The following is a 19,877-nucleotide window of genomic DNA, read 5'->3' as shown; positions in this document are numbered from 1 at the left end:
ACCGCAGGCCGTTATTAGGCAGCAGCTACAACAAGCACAAGTCACAAGGTCTCATGGGCATAAACATTGTGGAAATCAACAATGCTTTAAATAAAACACTAAAGCACGTTAACACTTTCCTGTGCATCTTAGGACACTTGTGACAAGTGTTATTAAACATTACCGTACGCTTGATAGAAATTATCTGAAAGCACACTTACTAAATTTACATTTTGTCTTTTTTATCTCTCTCTTCCTGCTCGTACTTTCAATCTTGAATCCCCTTCCTCACGCAGAGCAGCAAGTCAGTGAATTTTATATGCCAGCTAAATTCTCTGCTTTTCAATAAAGACCTCTCTCTCTCTCTCAAATCACAATGCATGGGTAAGGAGATAATTGAGAATTAACGCTGGAGAGGATATCCAGCCAGTCGCCAAAGAATGTACACTATACATCTGTGAACCAACATTGTTTTACACTGTCCGATATGAGAGTCTGTGGGCTGCAGCTGTTCAGTAGCCCTTTTTAAGTGTACAAAAGGGCTTCTCACAAATGCTTTGCCCAGCACGCTGCAAATACGCTATGTGACGCGAGCCCCTCAGGAGGGGGCAAAGTCAAACTTGACGGCCAGCCTCGACCTACGTGCTGGAGGCTTTGAGTTGGAAGAGGCAGCGTCTTGCGATGCGGGTTTCGGGGCGTTGGAAACCGGGCTGGGTTCGGCAATTGAAGACTGAGCAGCGCTTAAAGGTGCAGTTGTGTTCGTTGCCCCTGAACCCTTTGCAGTTTCCTGCTTTGCAGGAGGAGCACTCGCGATGACGTCAAGGGGCTTTTGCACAGACGCTTCCTTAGTCGGCGGTGACTTTGTGGTTGATGAGGCGGCCGCCTTGTTCTTTCTCAGGGAGCTCGAACTGGAAGTGGCCGCAGAGGACTTGGAAGGTAGCCTTCGCATTACCTAGAACAGACAATGGGAGAAATGTAGTAGGATGGGAAACTGGGCTAGTCGGTACGGTTATGATCGGTTGGTCTAATTGTGTTTATGCTGCTTAGAGGGCTAATGCGTGTTATTCGAGCTGTTATTATCTTTAATGGTTTCAAGCCTTGTCCCTATTGAGCTATAACATGGCCAGTGTGTAAAGAAAAGGAGAAAAGAAAGCTAAGGGAGAAGGCATCAAATAACGTGAATGCGCATCCCATTATCACACCCTTGTTACATAAGCAGATTTGCCACACTTAATACTGACTGTAATACTGCCAAATTTAGAAAGGCTAGACTGTTCACACTTCAATGGCATAATAATATCTCATATGACCGTGGCACATTGATTTTACATAGGATAATTTTTATAGAAAGCGTTATTTTAAGGAAAGGATAATTTTCTTGAGCAATAAAAGTGAGACTGAGAGGCAATGCACCATTTGGCATTTTGTCCGTCCGTGAAATGTTGGTTATCAAGACAGAGGTTGCCAAGTTTGGTTAGTGGCCTACCGTGGCTAGTGTTTTAACCACTGCTCGGCCTGTCATGTAACTGCGCCTTAAAGGAACACTAAAGGCAATACAGTTGAACATGGTTATATCGAACCCACATATATTGAATTTTCGGGTATATCGAGCTCGCAAGTTATCCCCTTGAAATTTCTTTGTAAAAGTATAAAAACTGGCACGTTTATATCGAACAGTATTTTTACCCGTCTTCAAATATATCGAGCGCTGCCAAGCTAGAAAGCGACTTCGACACTTGCCCTCCCTCCCCCCCCCACCCCCCCCGAGATCTTCTCAACAGCGCAGCTCCGCACGCGAGTTGAAAGGTGCGCTTTTGGCACTCGCAGCAGCGCTCAGTGATCTCCGCGTGGCACCATGCCACCGCCAAAACCCGAAACGCCTGAAAAAGGTAAGGGCGAGAGGGCTCGGACTGCGCAATCTCTAACTTGTAGAAGGCTTTTTTTTTTTCTCGTTTCTCTTTTTTATGCTTTCTCTGCGTACATGTCGGCTTGGAGAGCAGGAACGAAGAAGCCGACGTCCTCCTCCTTTTGTTCATTCTTTTATTTTTTTGTTGCTGTTTTGCGAGGCTTCATCAGCCAACCACAGCTCGCGCCTTTTGATGTTGCCCTCACATCAAGCCATCGCCTCGCGAGCACTTCGTTGCTCTCGAGCTGTCACGTCGCCTACGTACCACTGCATGTGCAGCATTTCTCTTTTGCATGCTTGGTGAGCAAAACCGCTGCAGACTCCTTGAATTGTCGACTGCTCGCATAGCTATGGCCAGCGTCAAGAAGTGCAAGACCCTTGACTTTGGTACAAAGTTGAAAGCTATTCAGCGTGTTGAGGCGAACAAGAAATGTTCGATTGTCACGGACGACTTCATGATACCACGAAGCACTCTCAGTACCTTGTTGAAAAACAGTCTAAGTATTTTGTTGAAAAACAAGGCAGATATCAAGGCAAAGGCGGTAGAGCAGCAAACGTCAGGAGCCTTTCATGTGCACGCTTCTGCCCACGGGAATGTCGAAAACGTGCTCTATGCCTGGTTTTTAGAAGTGCGCATGAAGAACATTTCAGTGGATGGCCTGATGCTGATCGCCAAGGCCAAATGGTTTGTCACTGAACTCGGTGAAACAACTTCGCAGACAACAGCGGGTGGCTTCACTCATTTAAGCAGCGCTACAACATTGTTGGCAAAATCATTTCTGGTGAAAGCGAAGCTGTCAGCAGCCAGGACCTCCAGCAATGGATGACGAAGGAGTGGCCGGAAATCGCGAAGTTTTCTTCCGCAGAGATCTTCAATGCCTGGCGAGACGCGAAGACAGACACAGTGGTCAACTGCTTCCGCAAGGAAGGCTTCGAGACGGCGGGATTTGCGGAAACCGGCCGAAGTGTTTCGACCGATTCGTGTGTTGACGCATTTTGCAAGTTGTGATAAGATCGAGACTAGCGTGTTCATTTCAAAAACAAAGAAGCATGCCAAAGTTAGTGATTTTTTTCATGCAAATAAATAATTCGGCGTGTGTGTGGAATTATAGTCAGGTACAACTTAAGAAGGCAGGAGAGGCCCCGCCCAAATCGAAGAGCAGCAGCCAATTTGCTCCGCGACAAAAGAAATAGTAGCACTCAGATATTATGACTGCTTCTAAAAGGCGTATTTGTTGGTATAAATATGATTTGTGTGTTGGACGAGTGCTTTGGTAAGACTATAATGATGAAAATGCTACAGCACATGTCGGATCGCGAGAGAAAAATAACTCCGTGCCTTCTACAACGCTGTGCGTCATCTCCTCCTTTGGTATTGCTGCTTATTGAGTTTGACCTGCACAGCATCGTCCCTAAGCCTAATGGATGCTTCATCCTCGAAGACGTGTCGTGTCCGTCACGATAATGGTTTCAAACGTAAAGCTATTGTGCGTGTGGAAGAGAATGGCAACAAGAAGGCGGCTCGTTAATTCAGTGTGCCAGAGAACTGTGTTCGTGATTGGAAAAAGCTGAAAAAAGAAATTTTTGTTGTAAGCCGTCAAGCAAAGGCCACCACAAGGGGAAAAATTTCTCGGCCTTGACGATAAGCTTGCAGATTTCGTGAGGCAGCTTCGAGTGGACCACATGCCTGCCACAACTGAGGTGCCTGAAGGCCAACTTCGGCGATTTTTCGACCACAGCGGGGTAATGGTGCCTTTAAGTTCCAGAGGCAATTTCGTCCCGAGGCCGATAGCTGAAATGCTCAGCATATTCAAAAATAGATACCAAAACCAAAACTTGACTGAGTGCACTCTCTCATATGACGCACTGTTTGGTAAGAACTAGTTGTCGTACACTCAAACATCGTTATAACAAAGTTGAAGGGGAGCCACAATTATTTTGTTATATCTATTATTTCATTATATCGATTATAACAGTTTGTGGCAATGTATGCTCAGATGGGCACACACCTATAAGCATGCACAGAAGGAAAACGCCTCACGGCTCGATGTACCGCTACGCGACCACGCGTGCCCCGGAAATAAACTCAGTCGAATCTCATTAATTCAAACATGCTTAATTCGAACTTTAGGTTAATTTGAACTAACGCTGAGGTACCGTCAAAGCTATGTGTATTCCAATGGGTGAAAACACCCTGTAATTCGAACGCGCAAGCACTTGCAATGGTTCATTCGAACATACCGCGCTACTAAAATGCTCTCAGCCCATGCACGATCCCGCGGCAGGACCTCTCAACGCTGCGCGCGAAGAAGGAAAAGAAGAAAAAGAAAGAAAAGACTGTGGTGTATTGTTTGCTCTCTCTCAAATACCGATTTGCGACGTGCCTGTGCCACGTTTCTCCCTTTTCTGTCTCTGCACGTAGAGACCCTTCTCCTTTCAAAGCCGCGCTGAGAGAGAGAGAGAGAAAGAAAAAAGAAGGCTGTCGCGGAGAGTCCTCTTTTCTCTGTGCAGAGGGTAGCAGCCACGGTAGCAGCGGAGAGGCAGTCGTTGCTGATGTGAGAGGGAAATCACTCTGCACCGCAGCGCTGCTTCTCGGCCATGTGACCTGCTGAGCGCTTCCTAAATCCTCTTAGCTGGCTGTGTGAGGAGGACTGCTCTCTCGTCTGCGCGGGGCATGGCTATAAGGTCGGTGCGGGAGTTCTTAAACAGTCGCGCCGAACGAGCGTCAAACTCCACAGAAAACGATATACTTAACACACAACAGTCGTTTTTTTTTTATAGACTATTTGATAGACTAATTTAGTTTATTATATCCATTTACCGGTTCACTTTACTTCATAACAAGGTTTAAAATGCATGGTTCTCAATGGAGCTGTCATGGGAAATTTCACTTACTTCGTTATATCCATTATTTGATTATATCCCATTATGTTATAACGAGGTTTGTGTGTATAATTGTCCCGTCGGCACGGAATATGAAAACTGCGATATCCGGGACAAGGAGGCACTGAGAGCAGAGGCGAGCGCACCGAGCCGAGCCGGCCAAACATCACAAAGGAAGGAAGGAAGCTTTTCCGTGCGAAACACCGCCGCTGTCGCCTAGTAAACACACAGTAAACGCTGTAGCGGCCTAAGTTAGCGATGCCATCGGCTTCATCACTTCCATTGACATGCCAAACATGACGTCACACAAACAGTATTGCTAATAATTCTGGTAAGCTAGGTGAGCCTTTCGAGGCAATCTTTAAAATTCATTTACACAATCAGCGTATCTCTCAAGCATGCAATCTGGCATAAATGACGAAAATGTGCAAAGGAATGTGCCGAGATGATTCATTTAGATCCATTGACCTCGAGAAATCGCCGGAAATGGCCTTTAAGGTAAAGGCCTACGAAATAGCCAGGAGTCAAGGCCTCTCGAGAAGCGATTTTAAGGTGAGCCAAACTTAGATAACGTGGTTCATGAAGCGGAAGAGGTTTTCCCTGTGCAGGTGAACTGGTGTGTGCCAGAAGCTCCTGAAGGCTTTTGAGCAAAAGCTGATTGCTTTTCAGAAATACATAACGTTGTTGCGACGCAACAATGCGTACATGCTTGGACAAATAGGAAACGGGGATAAAACTCCTATGTATTTTGACATGCCTTTTGATACGACCGTCAAGCCAAGAAAGGCACAACAAGTCCGCCTGCTAACAGCGAACAACGAGAAGACCCGTGTTACGGAAATGCTGGCGTGTACAGAAGATGGTGCCTGGTTGCCTCTTTTTCTTGTATTTACAGTTAAACCTGCTTATAACGAACCTTTGTGAACATTTGTGGGACGAAGTACGTATGGGCAGCACGCTTATCTCCCATACGTACTTTGCCCAGCAAATGGGGGAGGGGTTAGATGTTTGTGTGCGCGCACACTTATCCTTCGGTGGGGAAAATCACTTGCCTTCGAATTTGACCGGAACGATTGCGTTTAGTTGCCGGGCACACAAAGATCTCTTCACTCACTCGGCAGGCACCGTTTGCAAAAAGAGTGCGCTTCTAAAACACAGCGCAGTAACAACTGGCACCTTGTTAATTCCCACTCATATCTGCACCAGTGATTACGTTTCGTGCCTCGTTTTTGTTTAAACAGCACGTGAAGTGTCGAGCGGTAAATGTTGTTAGTTCGTTCTCGTCCTGTGTATGTTGTTTTCGTGTGTCATTCGTGCGTGAGCAGCGCGCTGCATGTTTCGATCTGCTTGTGATTCACAGCGTTACATTCCAAGTTGTTGCTGTCACATTCATTGCTTCGCACTTGCGGCGAAACTGTGACGGTTCTTATATTTCGAACAACCATGTTGTCACCGCTGAGAGGATGTCAGATTAGGCGCTGATGGAAACTTTCTGTGACCACGGTGACGACTGATCTTCGGAGGTCGGCTCGTAGCGTGCTTCCGTCTTGCGCCGCGCCACGAGTTCGCAGGCTGGTAGCTTTTGCGATTAGCTGATTAGTTCTGGCAACATGACGGCGCGTGGAATGCAATGCTATGAATGCGATAGTAAAAAATTTTAATGTTATAAGAAGTAAGGCTAGCAGCCAACTCTTTTGGATCCGATATCGCGGAACTTTTACAAAACGCCGGTGTGAGCAAATACAGCCGCCCTGGAGAGAAATGCTTGTTCAAGACGGGTGGTTTACTTTCTGTGTAAGCAGTCGACGGCAGTTCTAACATGCGGGAGATGTCATCTTATGCCGTTTCCAGGTGATATGAGATGGGAAAACTCTTTTGATCTCTTCTTCAGCAGCGCTTGCCCGCTTTTATCCACTCGTGAAAGTTACGATGTGTAGAGGCACGTTATCAATTTGGACTTGCAACGAAACATGGTGTCGGTGGCAAAACCTGCCGAGAGAGTCCATACAATTGCTATCACAATAATAACGGAGTTTTTTTCTGTAAATTAAGTGTTTCAGGTTCGCTCTGCCTTGGGTCCCTCTTTTGTTTAACTTGTGCATTTACTTTTCGAATTTTCGGGCCAGATCTGCATATAACGAAGTCCTCTTTATAACAAATTTTCCCGGGACTTTATCGATTTCGGTATATCCAGGTTTAACTGTAAATGTAAAGTGCTTCCAAAGAATGTAAGGTTCCCGCAAGGCGCTATAGTGCGTGCTAACGAAAAAGGTTGGATGGGTAATAAACTGATTATTCACTGGATCGACTGTGTTTGGCGCAAGAGACCAAATGCCAACTTGGGGATCCACTCCATGCTTGTGCTTGACGCATTCAAGTGTCACCTGGATCAGCGGGTGAAAGATAATCTGGCGGCTTGCCATACGAACTTGGTGGTGATTCCCGGTGGCTCAAATTCTCAGCTTCAGCCACTGGATGTTTGCATTAGCAAGCCCATGATAGACCACATGCGGGCACTGTATAGTGAGTGGCTAGTCGACGGGAGCCAGACATTGACATCAGGCAACAGGCTGAAGCGTGCCTTGATTGAAGACATGACAAGGTGGGTGGCTGAAGCTTGAAATGGGATTCATCTGGTATAGTTGAGAAAGCCTTAAAAAAGTGTGGAATCACAAATGCTATGAACGGAACTGAAGACGAGATGCTCTGGTCCAAGAGTGACAAAGAGCTCTCTGAGAGTAATAGCAATTAGGTAAATAATTTTTTTTTTTCCCATGCTGAAAATACCTTGCTCCCCTTTTCTCCCGTTCGTCCGCAGAAATCACGTTCTCGTTCCCCAATCAAGTATGTCTCTTTTTTAATTTTTTCGGATTCGGGTGTGCGTTAGAATCAGGTCTCTCTCTTTTTTTTTTCTGTTGCCAAATTGGGGTGCGCGTTAGAATTGGAAGCACTTTAGATTTGGGCAAATACGGTAATCCACGATGTCCCAGTGGTGGTGCAAATTGTGTCCTACAATTACTTGAACTTTTCAATTCCTAAAAATCTGTCACGTATAACATTGACAGTTTAGGTGTTCTCAAGCATTACTCTGACATGAAATGCTATTTGCCAATACAATGGACTCCCAATGAACTCCCAACAAACGAAACTTGCTTAAACGAAAATGCCTGATTAACGGAACAAAACGGGCTCATATGACTGGATTTCTATGTGTTGCACAGTAAAATTCATCGGTTAATCGAAACGGTGCTTATTAGTCACCTACGGCTAAAAGGCACAAACTCTAAACACAGCACAGACTCGCTCATGCCAAAAATAGTTTCACAACCATGGCAACACCTTGAGATCGAGACAAGCCAATCCAGTAGCCATTCTCGCTTGTGGCTGTGGGAGCCAATTGTGCGTTAGGCCTGTTTGTGCGGCGAAATATGGTGTACCACAGTGTTATTTCAGCCTGATGGAAAGGAAGCGGCCGCAACATACACTCTCGCTTTAAAAAAAGCTGCAAGTTCATCAGGAGCTCGATCGAAGCGGCCTGCCCAAGGTGAAGGTGGCGAAAAAATACATCCCGAAATCGACGCTGTCGCGGATTTGGAAAGACATAAAAGATTGAAGGCACTGCTAAGAACGGGATCTTTACATCTAAACGGATGCAGATGCGTACGACGCCTTATGAACAACTAGAAAAGTTCTTTTTCTGTGGTTCAAGCGTGCATGGATTTCCGATTTTCCCATAGGTGGACCAATTCTTGAGCAGAAAGCTCGAGAGATCGCCATGCAAATGGGTGTTAAAAACTTTATCCTAAGCGACGAATGGCTCAGCTGCTTCAAAACACGCCATGGCCTAGTCTTCAAAGCAATCTCAGGTGAGAGTGGTGTAGTCAACAGGGACATTTGCACCGAATGGCAACAGGGGACAAAACGTCTTCACCATCAACGAGATGGGTCTTTTTTATAAGGCGCTTCTATCAAAGACTCTCACCTTCAAAGGCGAGGCCTGTAGTCGAGGAAAACGCAGTAAAGATCGCATCACTGTGCTGGTGGGTGCAAACATGGCAAGAGATGCGAAATCGAAGCTGTTGGTAATAGGAAAATCAAGGCACTCACGTTGTTTCAAAGGCGTTCGACACCTTCCTGTTGCGTACCATGGGAACGGAAAAGCGTGGATGACCATGGTCATTTTCGAAAACTGGCTTCAGGAGGAAGACACAAGATTTACAAGGCAAGGCAGGAAGGTTGTATTCATCGCGAATAATTGACCAGCCCTTGGTCAGGTTTAAGTACCCCAAGCCATCACTCTGGAGTTCTTGCCAGCCAATGCAATGGCAGTGATCTAGCCAATGGATCAAGGAGTTATTCAGAACATTAAAGTTCATTACTCCAGACAATTGCTCCACCAAATGCTGCGTAGAACAGGCAGCGGGAAATGCTACAGCATACATTTATTGGCAGCCATCCACATTTTGGCTTGTGCCTGGGAGCAAGTGAAGGCAACAACAATACACAGATGCTTTCCCCATGCTAGCTTTCAAGCGCAAGAAAGCAGTACCTGACGAAGAAAAAATCCCTGCTGATGCCGACATTGTGAAAGTATTCAGTCAGGTCGTATCCTCTGCGCCTTTCACGCTGCAGGACTACGAATCAATTGATGAAAATATTTGTACCTGTTGTGAAGAGACTGTCGAGAAAATGATTGCCGAAGTGCAAGATGAGGTTCAACCCTTCATCGATGAATGTGATGAAAATAGTGCCAGTGCAGTGGCGGCACCAGACCGATCAGCTAAAGAGGCTGTTTGAACTTTTGCAGCGCTATTTTGAGCATGAGGCTTGTCCAGAATTTCTAGCTAATTTGTCAGGCATGGGTACATACCTTGTGAAAAAACGACTCAAGCTTGCCAAACAAACCACCCCACTCCTTTTTTTTTTTTTCTCCTACTCATCCTCATGACTAAGGTGAGGTTTGTGCAATTTGAATAAAAGTCTTGGTTCACTAAATAAGTGTAGAGTCAACTGCTGATTTTTCGGACACCCAAATTTTCGAACATGCCCGATGATTCGGACATCTTTGCGGCCCCACCACAAGCCCCATAGAATCAATGTATATGAAAGTCTGAAATTTCGGACGCTCGAACCCCCCGGAGTCCAATTTTCTGGACTTTTTGACGCGACGGAAGGTCGGAAACCACTACTGACCTCCGGTGGAAACCACCTCAACTGCCTCACACGCGATTACGGTCGCATAAATGAGCGTGCTGGTCTACTGTGGCGGCATCTGTTGCTTGGACTCATTGATCGTTAATGGAGAAACACAGACGGCCTCTGAGATTTCTAACACCGCCCGTGCTTATCGTGCAAGGGGGGTGCTTCGCTGAAAATCGAAACTATCCACCCTGAAATTTTTTGGCGCCAATAAACTGCCTTTCGCTTAAGCGCTTGTGATCGTGCGTGCCACTCTGGCTTCCAGCGCAGCACTTTCGCGAAGCGTTTCACCACTTCGAACTAGAACTAACCGTCACACACCGATTTGGTCTGGCCGCGCTGGCTATCTTGAATGTTTACCAGCGCCACTTCTGGAGTACCCGAGGCACCGTTGCCTGCCGTCGCGCCGTTTTGTTTACGCAGTCGACATGGTGTTTGGCTAGCCTAGTGCATGGTTGTGCGATCGTGTGAAGTGTGCTCTGCAACGCTAAGCCTAGGTGCTTCGACGCTCCTCAGCAAACTCCTTTGTTCACATCGTTAGGATTTCGCTTGCCTGCGACGGCCCCCACTCCGCCTTTGTCGTCTTCATCAATGGCATCGAAGCGCGGAAAACAGTACAGTCGGTTAACGATGGAGAAGAAAGCCGCCATTATTAAGTTAGTGAAGAGTGGCCGATCGCAGGCTGACAAGAGCAGGATTCGGCATTTTCAAGCAAACAGTTTTCGATTTCCTGATGAACAAAAACAAGATCTTGGAAGCGGCCGAAAAACGGTCTGGTGCCCAAAAGATGAATGCCCTGACGGCACCCGCTGTCGGCTGCACGCATTATTCTTTAATGGCCCTTTTCAGAGCCACCCCACTGATGCTTTGGCAGAGTTCCGGAAGTCTGGTACTTCGACCTTGACCCTCTTGATCCGAGAAATATCAATGAAATGGTGCGTTTTTTGCTTGCATTCAGAAATATTAGCAAAATGGTGTTTTTTTTTGCTTGCATTGAAAATTATCAGTAAAATAATGAGTTTCTTTTGCTTGCATTCATTTTTTCGGACTGCCCGAATTTTCGGACGGTTTTTCGCTCCCTAGAGGGTCCAAAAAATCGGCAGTTGTCTGTACTTTGCTTAAATGGAACCTGATAAATAGAACAGTTTTATGGATCCCCTTCGAGTTCCACTTAAGAGGAGTCGACTGTATTGTCCATTTAAATCCCCTCACGAATGCAAAAACAAGATTTATTGGCCATAGCGAGGCATCCACAAAATTGACCAAATGAGCCATTCCTGCTACCAATGCTAAAAATTCTGGGAGGACTTGCCACCGTTGAGGCAGGGAGGGCCTCACCTGAGTGGGAATGAAGATGTTGGCCGATGCCGATAGCTTGTGTTCGGGAAACGGGGGCGGCCGCTGCAGGCAAGGCTCCGACTGCTGCTCCCCGTAACGACCACCGCCCCTGTGCACTGGCTGCCTGTCTTTTTGTGGAGACCTGGCCGGAAACTGGGGTCGCAGAAGACTGTCTGGATGTGGCTGCCTGTGCAACTGCTGTTGCTGCTGCGGGTACTGCAGATGATGCGGTGGGCCAGCCTAAATAGTGAGAGTTCGCTGAAGTTGTCACACACGAAAAACATATGTTGGTCATATTCCAAACCTTTTTATGAGCTCTCATAAAAGGGCTTATGAGCTCTCATAAAAGCAAATCTGAAAAGACCTCTGGGGAAAAAACAAAAAAAAAAAACAAGTAGCATGGGTGTCGTACACTTTATTTTTTTTCATTATGGAAGTACTGCCTGCCTCTTATATGAAGCCTTAGGCAGGAGTGGGTCATGCGTAAAAGGTCCATGTGAAGATACTACAGTAAAACTTGCCAAGGCAAGTCTACATTACAAATTACAAATACGTTGTTTATTATTTATTTATTTATTGCATACCTGCATAGCCCCATTGGGCATTACAGCTGGGGGTACATACAAAAATATAAAAAGTAAACACTTGATTCACCAGGGAGAATAACTGCTTCAAAACTGAAACGATAGCATTTATAAAGTTCTTAAGGGGGGATGTGGCTTTTGAATACCTACTTTCTCAAAACTTAGTAGATGTTGATGAAAATTGGCACAAATATTCAGCATGCCTTCCTAATGCTTCCACAAAAGTTTCAGAGAAGTATCCTCAGAACTTTTTATTAAAAAAAATTTTTACTATTTGCAGTCCTTAGCACTTTGCACAGTGCCTGGAAAGTTTAAAAAATGCACTAGAAGGCTAAAAGAATATTTGCTGTACAGCTGAATGCACGCTGAAAGTCATGACATGCCTGCTTTAATTTTTTTTCACCACAAAATTCTTGTATTGCGATTTTCTTCCCAACCTAGGCGCACTCTAGGGGTGAACAACTAGTCACATTGTAAAATTGCATAGAGTCAAACTAAGAAATAAAGTATGTCAAGACATACATTGAAGTCCAAGAAATATGGCAAAAAACCAGAGTCAAGATAGGCCAAACGGTTACGAAGAAAATGGCTGCACAATCCCAGCAGGTAGGCAAAAAATGCTTTTGAGAAAATGGCTCGAGAGTTCTTCCTTGCCTCCACTTATCTAAAATACATCGGGATCATAGTTCTTGGAGTCTTTTTGTGATGCGGGGCCTCTTAGGCATTTGATGCTTGCTTTGGTGTGCTTTTGATGCTTTCTTTTTTCGTATTTGATCCTTCTCTGCAGCTCTGCGAATGGAGTGCTTTCCAGGTTTCAAGCCGAGCGATGCACAAATTCTCGATAAGAATAGAGAGTGCCAGAGTTGTACTTGCAGATGGCCTCATTCACAGCTGTTTCGGCGGCAACCAACGCAGCATTTTGTTCTTTAAGAATAGACCAATTTACTGAATGGAGACTCTCAGCTGCGTTTTGGATTTTCTTGCCTTGGCAACGACTTAGCCACTGAGGGTCAGAAAGGTGTTGTTAGACTGGCAGCAATGCAGCTGCAACATGTGCTGCCAGTTTATACTTGTGCTGTGGTGGAGCCTTGCCTCCAGCTTCTGCAGCACGGTACTTACACCAGCTTAGTGGCCCAGGCGGACACAATTCATTCATGGTGCGGCTCTTTATCTCTTGAGGTGATGTGATGAAACGTCCCCATTATGGCTATTTGCATGTCATCAACTTCAGTGTTGTCACGGATGGCCATCCCATAATAATTCGTTAGTCTTTTAATCAGTTCTTGAGTCAGACTGCCCTTTCCTCCAATGGGTTGATTTTTCTTACTTCTTGCTACAAGTGTTCGCAGAGCTGAGCCCATCCTCTTTTTTACATGATTTATGCAATCTTTTTTGCCAATACAATGAAGCCATATGTTCTTTCTTCAAAAAGAGCCAAGAAAGTACGACTGTTGCCATCACAAACAATAGATGTGTACCGGAGGTCTTTCTTCTCCAGCGACCTTCCGAACAAAATTAGTATAGCCTCAACCTCCATTCGGCCTGAATTTAGGTTGGTGTTTTTTTTTTGACAAACATGCCTCTTTCCAATCCTTATAGCTCTCATCATTTTCTTTTGGCCCAAGTGTGCAGCCATGGCATCTGTTAGAGAGAACGACACAGTCAAGCACCAAACCAGTGTAGAACTCGATAACTGTGCCTACACCGATGTGAGATGCATGACCGCGTGTCATCCATGTCCCATCATACACTACTGCAACATTTTTTTAAAATGTCTGCTCCATTTGGCTATAAACAGAGAGCACAGCTGTCACAGAATCTGCAAAAACACTTGCTGCAGCCAATTCACCGGCAGATTTGAACTTTAATTTCAAGTGTTTTTGAAAATTTTTGTGGTGCAGGCCCCTACGCGACACGTTCATTATAGACCAGAAGTCATTTAGACCAGTTGCCCAGTGGTCTTGATGGCTTGCATAGCACGCATAATCACATCAAAAACCTTGCCCCCCTCCATTTTTGATGATGACCACTCGGTGAACACAATGCCACAGCTATTGCAGTTCAATATCATTTGTGCTGCCAAACCATGCCTTGTCCCCAAATGAAGACTGAGTTTACACTGAAAGCATTTTGGGCACAAAACATCTTTATATACGGCATTTATTGCTGCTAGCTGTCCAAGCAAAAACTCCTCTGCCAGTTCCACATCAGTGCATTGCTCATTCTCTTCAGGAAGCTTCATTATTTGCTCTGTTGCCGAAAGGAATTCGAGCGAGGCTTTCACTGCCTATGCGCGCTCACGAGAGGCTTGTGGCAATATGTAACGAGGCTCCAAGCGAGATTGAATTGTACTGGCAGTTACTGATGGCATTTCATCTATGCGCGATGAGCACGGCCGCTGGTCGAAAAAGTCGTCGACCGGCGAGCACAGCCGCGGATCAGAGAAGTTGTCGACCGAGGAGCACGGCTGCGGGTCCGAGAAGTCGTCGACCGAGGAGCACGGCTGCGGGTCCGAGAAGTCGTCGACCGACGAGCACGGCTGCGGGTCCGAGAAGTCGTCGACCGAAGAGCACGGGCACGGAGCAAATGACAGCGTGTCAGCAACACGTGAGCAGCAGAGGCAGCACTGGAAGCTGTCGATGTTTTCTTTTTCACATTCGGAGACTTGCGCTTATGACTTCCAAATTGATGTAATGTTCAGTATTTTCGCTTACACCGTGGCCGATCCATGATCGCTGGCAAGAATCTACGGCGAAACCATGACGCCCACGACCGAAATATCCGCTCAGCGCTTCAATGGCGTGCTTGATGGCGCGAAAAATAAACAGCTGGAGGCGCACGCGTGCGTGTGAGAGGAGAATTTGCGCCGTTGCCAAGGACAACTGTTCAGGAGACCAATGGCGCTCCCGCGTTTGTGTCACGTGGCGTGCGCAGCCAGTCAGGCTTCAGCATGGGACCTTCGGGACTTTGCTTTTTATACGTTTCTTTTCGCCTGCAGACAGTGGGTGATGCGAGAAACTTGAAGCTGGAGAAACGCTCTTTCAGACCAGACAAAGACGGCGGCTCTTGGCTGCTCCGTTGCCATGTTAGCGTGGCTTGAAAAACACGCCTTTTTTCACGACTTCCGCGATTTTATGCGCCGCATTATGTGACAAAACAATTTTTTAAGCACTTCTACGCCGTTTTTGAGAATGATGTTTTGAAATCTGAGAGATAACAGGTTACAGAAATTGAAAATCAAATTTTCGACAAATACATTTTTTTGCCCATTTTTCGCGATTCGAAAGTCGCGTCCCCCCTTAAGGGGAGATGCTACTCGAAAAACGATTTTCTTTAATAAGAGTCTGAAATGCAGTGGGGTGTCATAAGTCAATGTTCTCTGCCAAATGCGCATTGCAGCCTCCGTTTCCATGGCATGGGAGGGACAGTCTGCATTTTTTTCACAGACTGGGCCATGGAATGCCTGCCACACTTCCTCGTCTGGGCCCATATCCTTGTGCCTACTGCATGTCAGGCAGTAATTTGATATGACCTCGAAGTCTAAGCAGAGGCCAGTATCTAAGGAGATAACTGCGCCAATCCCGTTGTGGCTTTTGTGGCCCCTCTTCTGCCAAGTGCCGTCGAACATAACAGCCACATCAGTTTCATCAGCCACACCTGCTACTTTTTTCGTCAACTCTCTGGATCGGCGCAAGTTTTCACTCACAGCTGCCATGGCAGCGGTGTGCACCTTCTTTGCTATCGAAAAAAATCCTTGGTGGTGCATTGGCTTTGGGAGTCCAATAATGGAGCAAAATCTCGACAATTGCTCATGCCCAATGCCGTCAGCGCGTGCAGCCACCACCGCCTTCACATTTACAGCGAAACTATCTCGGGAGCTCCCACTGTCGTACCGTTGGCTCACTCGGCTGCTGCCGTCCGCCGTAACACACAGTGACGTATAGGAGCACGAAAGAAAAGTCGCTGAGCATTCGCTGTTTTCACAATGAAGTTCGAGGAGCGACGAAAGTCCCTTGCGCTTTTCTGCCGGCTCCCGAACGGCAAGTTTTTGAATACCGCAAGCAGGGCATGCTGCACCTGCCACAAGTGCCGTCAGCAAGAGGGTGTCGCACAAAACTGTCGTTGCACAAACCTCATCGCGCTGCCTTTCGTCTTTTTCGAAGAAGCCGAGCTTCTTTTCCGAAGCACTGACGAAAGAAAGCGCAGCGTCAATCCCTTCATCGCAGCCACTGTCGCTCGCGCACTCGTCGATGCCGCCGTCAGGCCTAGCGCACGTAGGCGCGTTCTCGTTCGTCGCCGTCGTTCGGGGCGCTTTACGCTGCCTTCCCTTGAACTGGTGCTTCGTTCGAAACTTCTGCGGTCTCACGTTGCACTTTTTCGGGCTTGTCATCGCGGAAATATGCGTAGAGGCGCAGAAAAGCAGACGAACCAAATGCCGATGGCCGCCACCAACACAGCTGACAATGACTCTGTAGCCAATGGCGATGCGGCTTAGGGTGCCGCGCGTTTCAAACCACTCAAACCACGTGATAAAAAGGCCTCGTTTTTGATTTTATTTTTTTGCCCACGTACGAAACTGGCGGTCGTCGGAGCTGTAAGAAGAAGGCCGGGTGCAACTTTCCCAACTGATCGCGATGGTGGGCGGCACTGCGACGGGGAGCAGCGCGCAGTCAAAGATGGCCAATATCGGCGCAAATTCACGAAATTTTGAACCACCGCGATGCCTTCATACACATTTTTTTGCATTTTGCGGTTCGAATTTAGTTTTAAAATTTTCACAGATGAAAGAAGAAGGTTTGAAGATTACAATGCAATAAAAATCAGAAATACGAGAAATTTCGCTAAAAACGCAATTTTTCGACTCGCATCTCTCCTTAAGTCTTTCGTGTACATGCACAAAAAAAAAAAAAAAGAAGAAGAAGAGTATAAGGTGCCCGATTTATTTTGGGCAGGAAAAACCTGACCTCTTTTGTGGAGCCTTGAAAAGACTTACCATATACATCGCAGGTCGTGGTGCAAAAGTGTTGCGGGGACTGGGAAAGAAGGGGCGCTGCTGGTACGGTTCCTTGCCTGCCGACGTTGCCATATAGACAGGTGCCCGGTTGAACGGAAGAGGCATCCTTGGCGTCTGCCATGACAAACTAGGGCCGAGCTGCTGCTCACTCGGCATGCAGTTCAGTGTCTCCATCAGGCGACGGTTGCTCTCCACGAAGGAGTCCGGAATGAGCGATGCCTCACACGGGGGCGGCATCCTGAACTGTGTCCCCAAGCTGCTGGCACACGCTTGTGGTGGGTTGCCGAAGGAAAGGGGCACGTTGGGCCGCTGAGCTTGAACTGTGCAAAGCGAGAAAAAAGCAGAAATAGAGATTGAAAGGATGCTAAAGCTAGCCATTAAGATCAAAGCTTGAAGAGGCACTTCGTGAACGTAGGAAAACATTTCTGCATTGTACAAGATGCTGCTGTGAACATAAGAGCCAAATAGAGTAGACTATAATGGGAGTTTCTCCGATTGCTACCTATATAGAACGACTGTGACTATATAAAACGACTAATATGGTGGTCTTCGTACTTGAATTATGCACTGCAGTTCACCTCTTAGTAAACAAAACAGCTGTTAAACGGCACTCCTTTTAAACAAAACATATTTTCCTGGTTGAATCTTACACGAAAGTAAGGTCGTTAAATCAAGAAATTCAATATAAAAGTATATTCCTGACATTATATCTATAGCACGACTAGATTTCATTTAATTCGTTATAACTAATGTTTCGTTATATCGGTGTTCATAAAATCAAAGTTTGAGTGTAAACAGATGGCAAATAAGAAGGGTGGTTGGCATGCACGCTTCTGTTAGGAGGCCTCAGCAGCAAGCCCTAGCAGATGAGTGCCCGTCAGACATTACAGGCACAGTTCATTGTAAAGATGGCACTACACAGCAGCTTCTGCATCTGCTGTATGAGCCAATACGAAGCAGTCGCCATGGGTGGGACCTTATTTTTTAATTCAAGAGGCCATTAACAAATCTTAGTAAATAAGAAATGGTCAATGTTGCAAATTAGTGTCTGCAAACTCGGACACCTAGGTCCAGCAATAAGTCTAGAGTAACTAGGCAATGAAAATCCCCTTCAACTAATCTACATCTTTTGCAACCTTTTTTTTTTTAAGTATCTATGAAATTTGATACCGTCCCTAGTATGTGCTTACCTGCTATAGGTGTTGGCTGTACCGGCTGGGAGGCAGGCATTTTCTTCTGTGTAACAAAAGATAAAATAGTAAGCACGATTATTTCTTAGCAAGGTGCTTGTTCGGGCTAGTTGGTAGGCCATTTAACTGTTAAATAGAGCGAACTCCAGGGATGAGAGACAAAAAGGATGCAACACAGAAGCGTTAAACTTGAAACTGACTTACCGTATATTGCCGATTATAAGTCGACCTTTTTTTTTTCATGAAGTGGCTTTCTAAAGTTTAGGAGTCGACCTATACGCGAAATCATAAAGTTGACTTTTCTGAGGGGCTTCACGAACAGTTGTCATCCTCAGATTCACTGCTATTCGACGCATCGATAACATCAGCTGCAGAGGCAACAGAGTCACAAAAACTGCTATCTCCCAACGCGCGCACGCCGCTTTCGGAGTGGGACATTTTTACGATCTGCCACGACGATAGCGAAACTACGGTATAGCTACAGTGGCTAGAAGAGGAGGTGCCAGCAACGGCACGTCGTAGATGAGGAATTTTTTCATGACGGGTCGCCAACGGCATCACTGTTTCGATGGTAGCGCCACCGCAGCGGCGCGATTGTAGGGTGAGATCAGCAATAACATTGGCACTCGTCGCATATAGGAATGACAGTGCATTTGGCTCGCGCAGAAACGCGACATGTGTTTATTTGTCACAAAAAACTCGACATGCATCTGCTCGAAAAAAACGTGATGTTTATTGTTTGCGAAAGACGTGACGTTTTAGTGGACAGCGTGCCCTAACCGCACTTGATGACTAGGCAATTCGAAAATTCAGATTTCCCACAAAGCGCCATGGGTGTTCCACGCAAAAGCTAGCAGTGCCGTGTGGGCGGGCAACACCTTGCGGGGAACTAAACCACGTGACCAGTCACATGCACCCCACGCATGCACCCACAAGCGTCTTCAAGTCTTTACACAGGTCACGCCTGTTCGCCATTTCTGCTTTTCGCCTCGCTCGCGATCAGTGTGAGCAATTTGTGCGCAGCTGAATGGATGCCAAGATGCCTCCGCTACACCGGCAACAGTACGATGCCGCTTTCAAGCGATCCTCTACGCAGAGTCAGAAAGCAACGTTGAAGCAGGGTGGAAGTTCAATGTGTCGGAAAAGAGCGTCAGGGAATAGAGAAAACAAATGACCAAGACTTTCGCGTGTGCTGTGACACGCCGTTCCTTTCGTAGACTGAAGTCTGGACAACACCCTGCCATTGAGGAGGCGGTTTGACACTGGGTTCACGACCAAAGAAGCAAGAGCCTGAGTGTTTGCCATGATGATATTGAAGCAAAAGCACATACTGTCGCGAAGGATACATGCATCCCGCTAGCCCAGTTCGAACCAAGCTATTTGTGTGAAGTGGTGCAATGGGTTAATTATCTCTGGTATGGATTGCCAACCGACATGGTCTACGTGGCGCTTTGCATGTACAGCATCTCAGTAACACCAGCACCCCTTCCAATGGCGAGCAGCAGCAGTGGCTCACACGATGGGGATGACCGTGAGTGCGGCATTTTTCTCTCAAGCAATGACAAGTCGTAAGCGATGTTTCACGGCCATATAAATGTTTCTTTGCATCCCTCCCTCTTCCGAAAGACTTAGTGGTGTGCTATGGCTGCAGCATGAGGCCGTGTTTCAAGTCAACATTTTTTTTTTGCCCAGAAGGGGTTGCAAGTTGGGGTAAATGTGCGCCAGTGCGGTTGCCTATATATTTCACAACGACAAAATTTTTACAACCACACACCACGACACCC

The 19,877-nt window shown here is 46.5% G+C and overlaps 1 protein-coding gene across 2 annotated transcripts in view; it reads right to left on the bottom strand.

Annotated features, from left to right (window-relative positions):
- Positions 1-284: 284 nt before the first annotated feature.
- The window catches only part of pcm (5'-3' exoribonuclease pacman), a 107,354-nt gene continuing 87,761 nt past the window's right edge, over positions 285-19,877 (bottom strand). For both annotated transcript variants that reach the window (XM_037423936.2, XM_037423943.2), the window contains 4 exons: positions 18,094-18,139; positions 16,883-17,223; positions 11,306-11,545; positions 285-931 (listed from right to left, as the gene is read on the bottom strand). In XM_037423936.2, the coding sequence (XP_037279833.2) occupies positions 578-931; positions 11,306-11,545; positions 16,883-17,223; positions 18,094-18,139 (981 nt within the window). In that variant the 3' untranslated portion in view covers positions 285-577. The remainder of the gene's footprint in view (positions 932-11,305; positions 11,546-16,882; positions 17,224-18,093; positions 18,140-19,877) is intronic.

Source organism: Rhipicephalus microplus, chromosome 3, assembly GCF_043290135.1.
Source record: "Rhipicephalus microplus isolate Deutch F79 chromosome 3, USDA_Rmic, whole genome shotgun sequence".
In the NCBI taxonomy this organism is placed as follows: Eukaryota; Metazoa; Arthropoda; class Arachnida; order Ixodida; family Ixodidae; genus Rhipicephalus; species Rhipicephalus microplus.
This window is presented reverse-complemented; position numbering and strand designations above follow the sequence as displayed.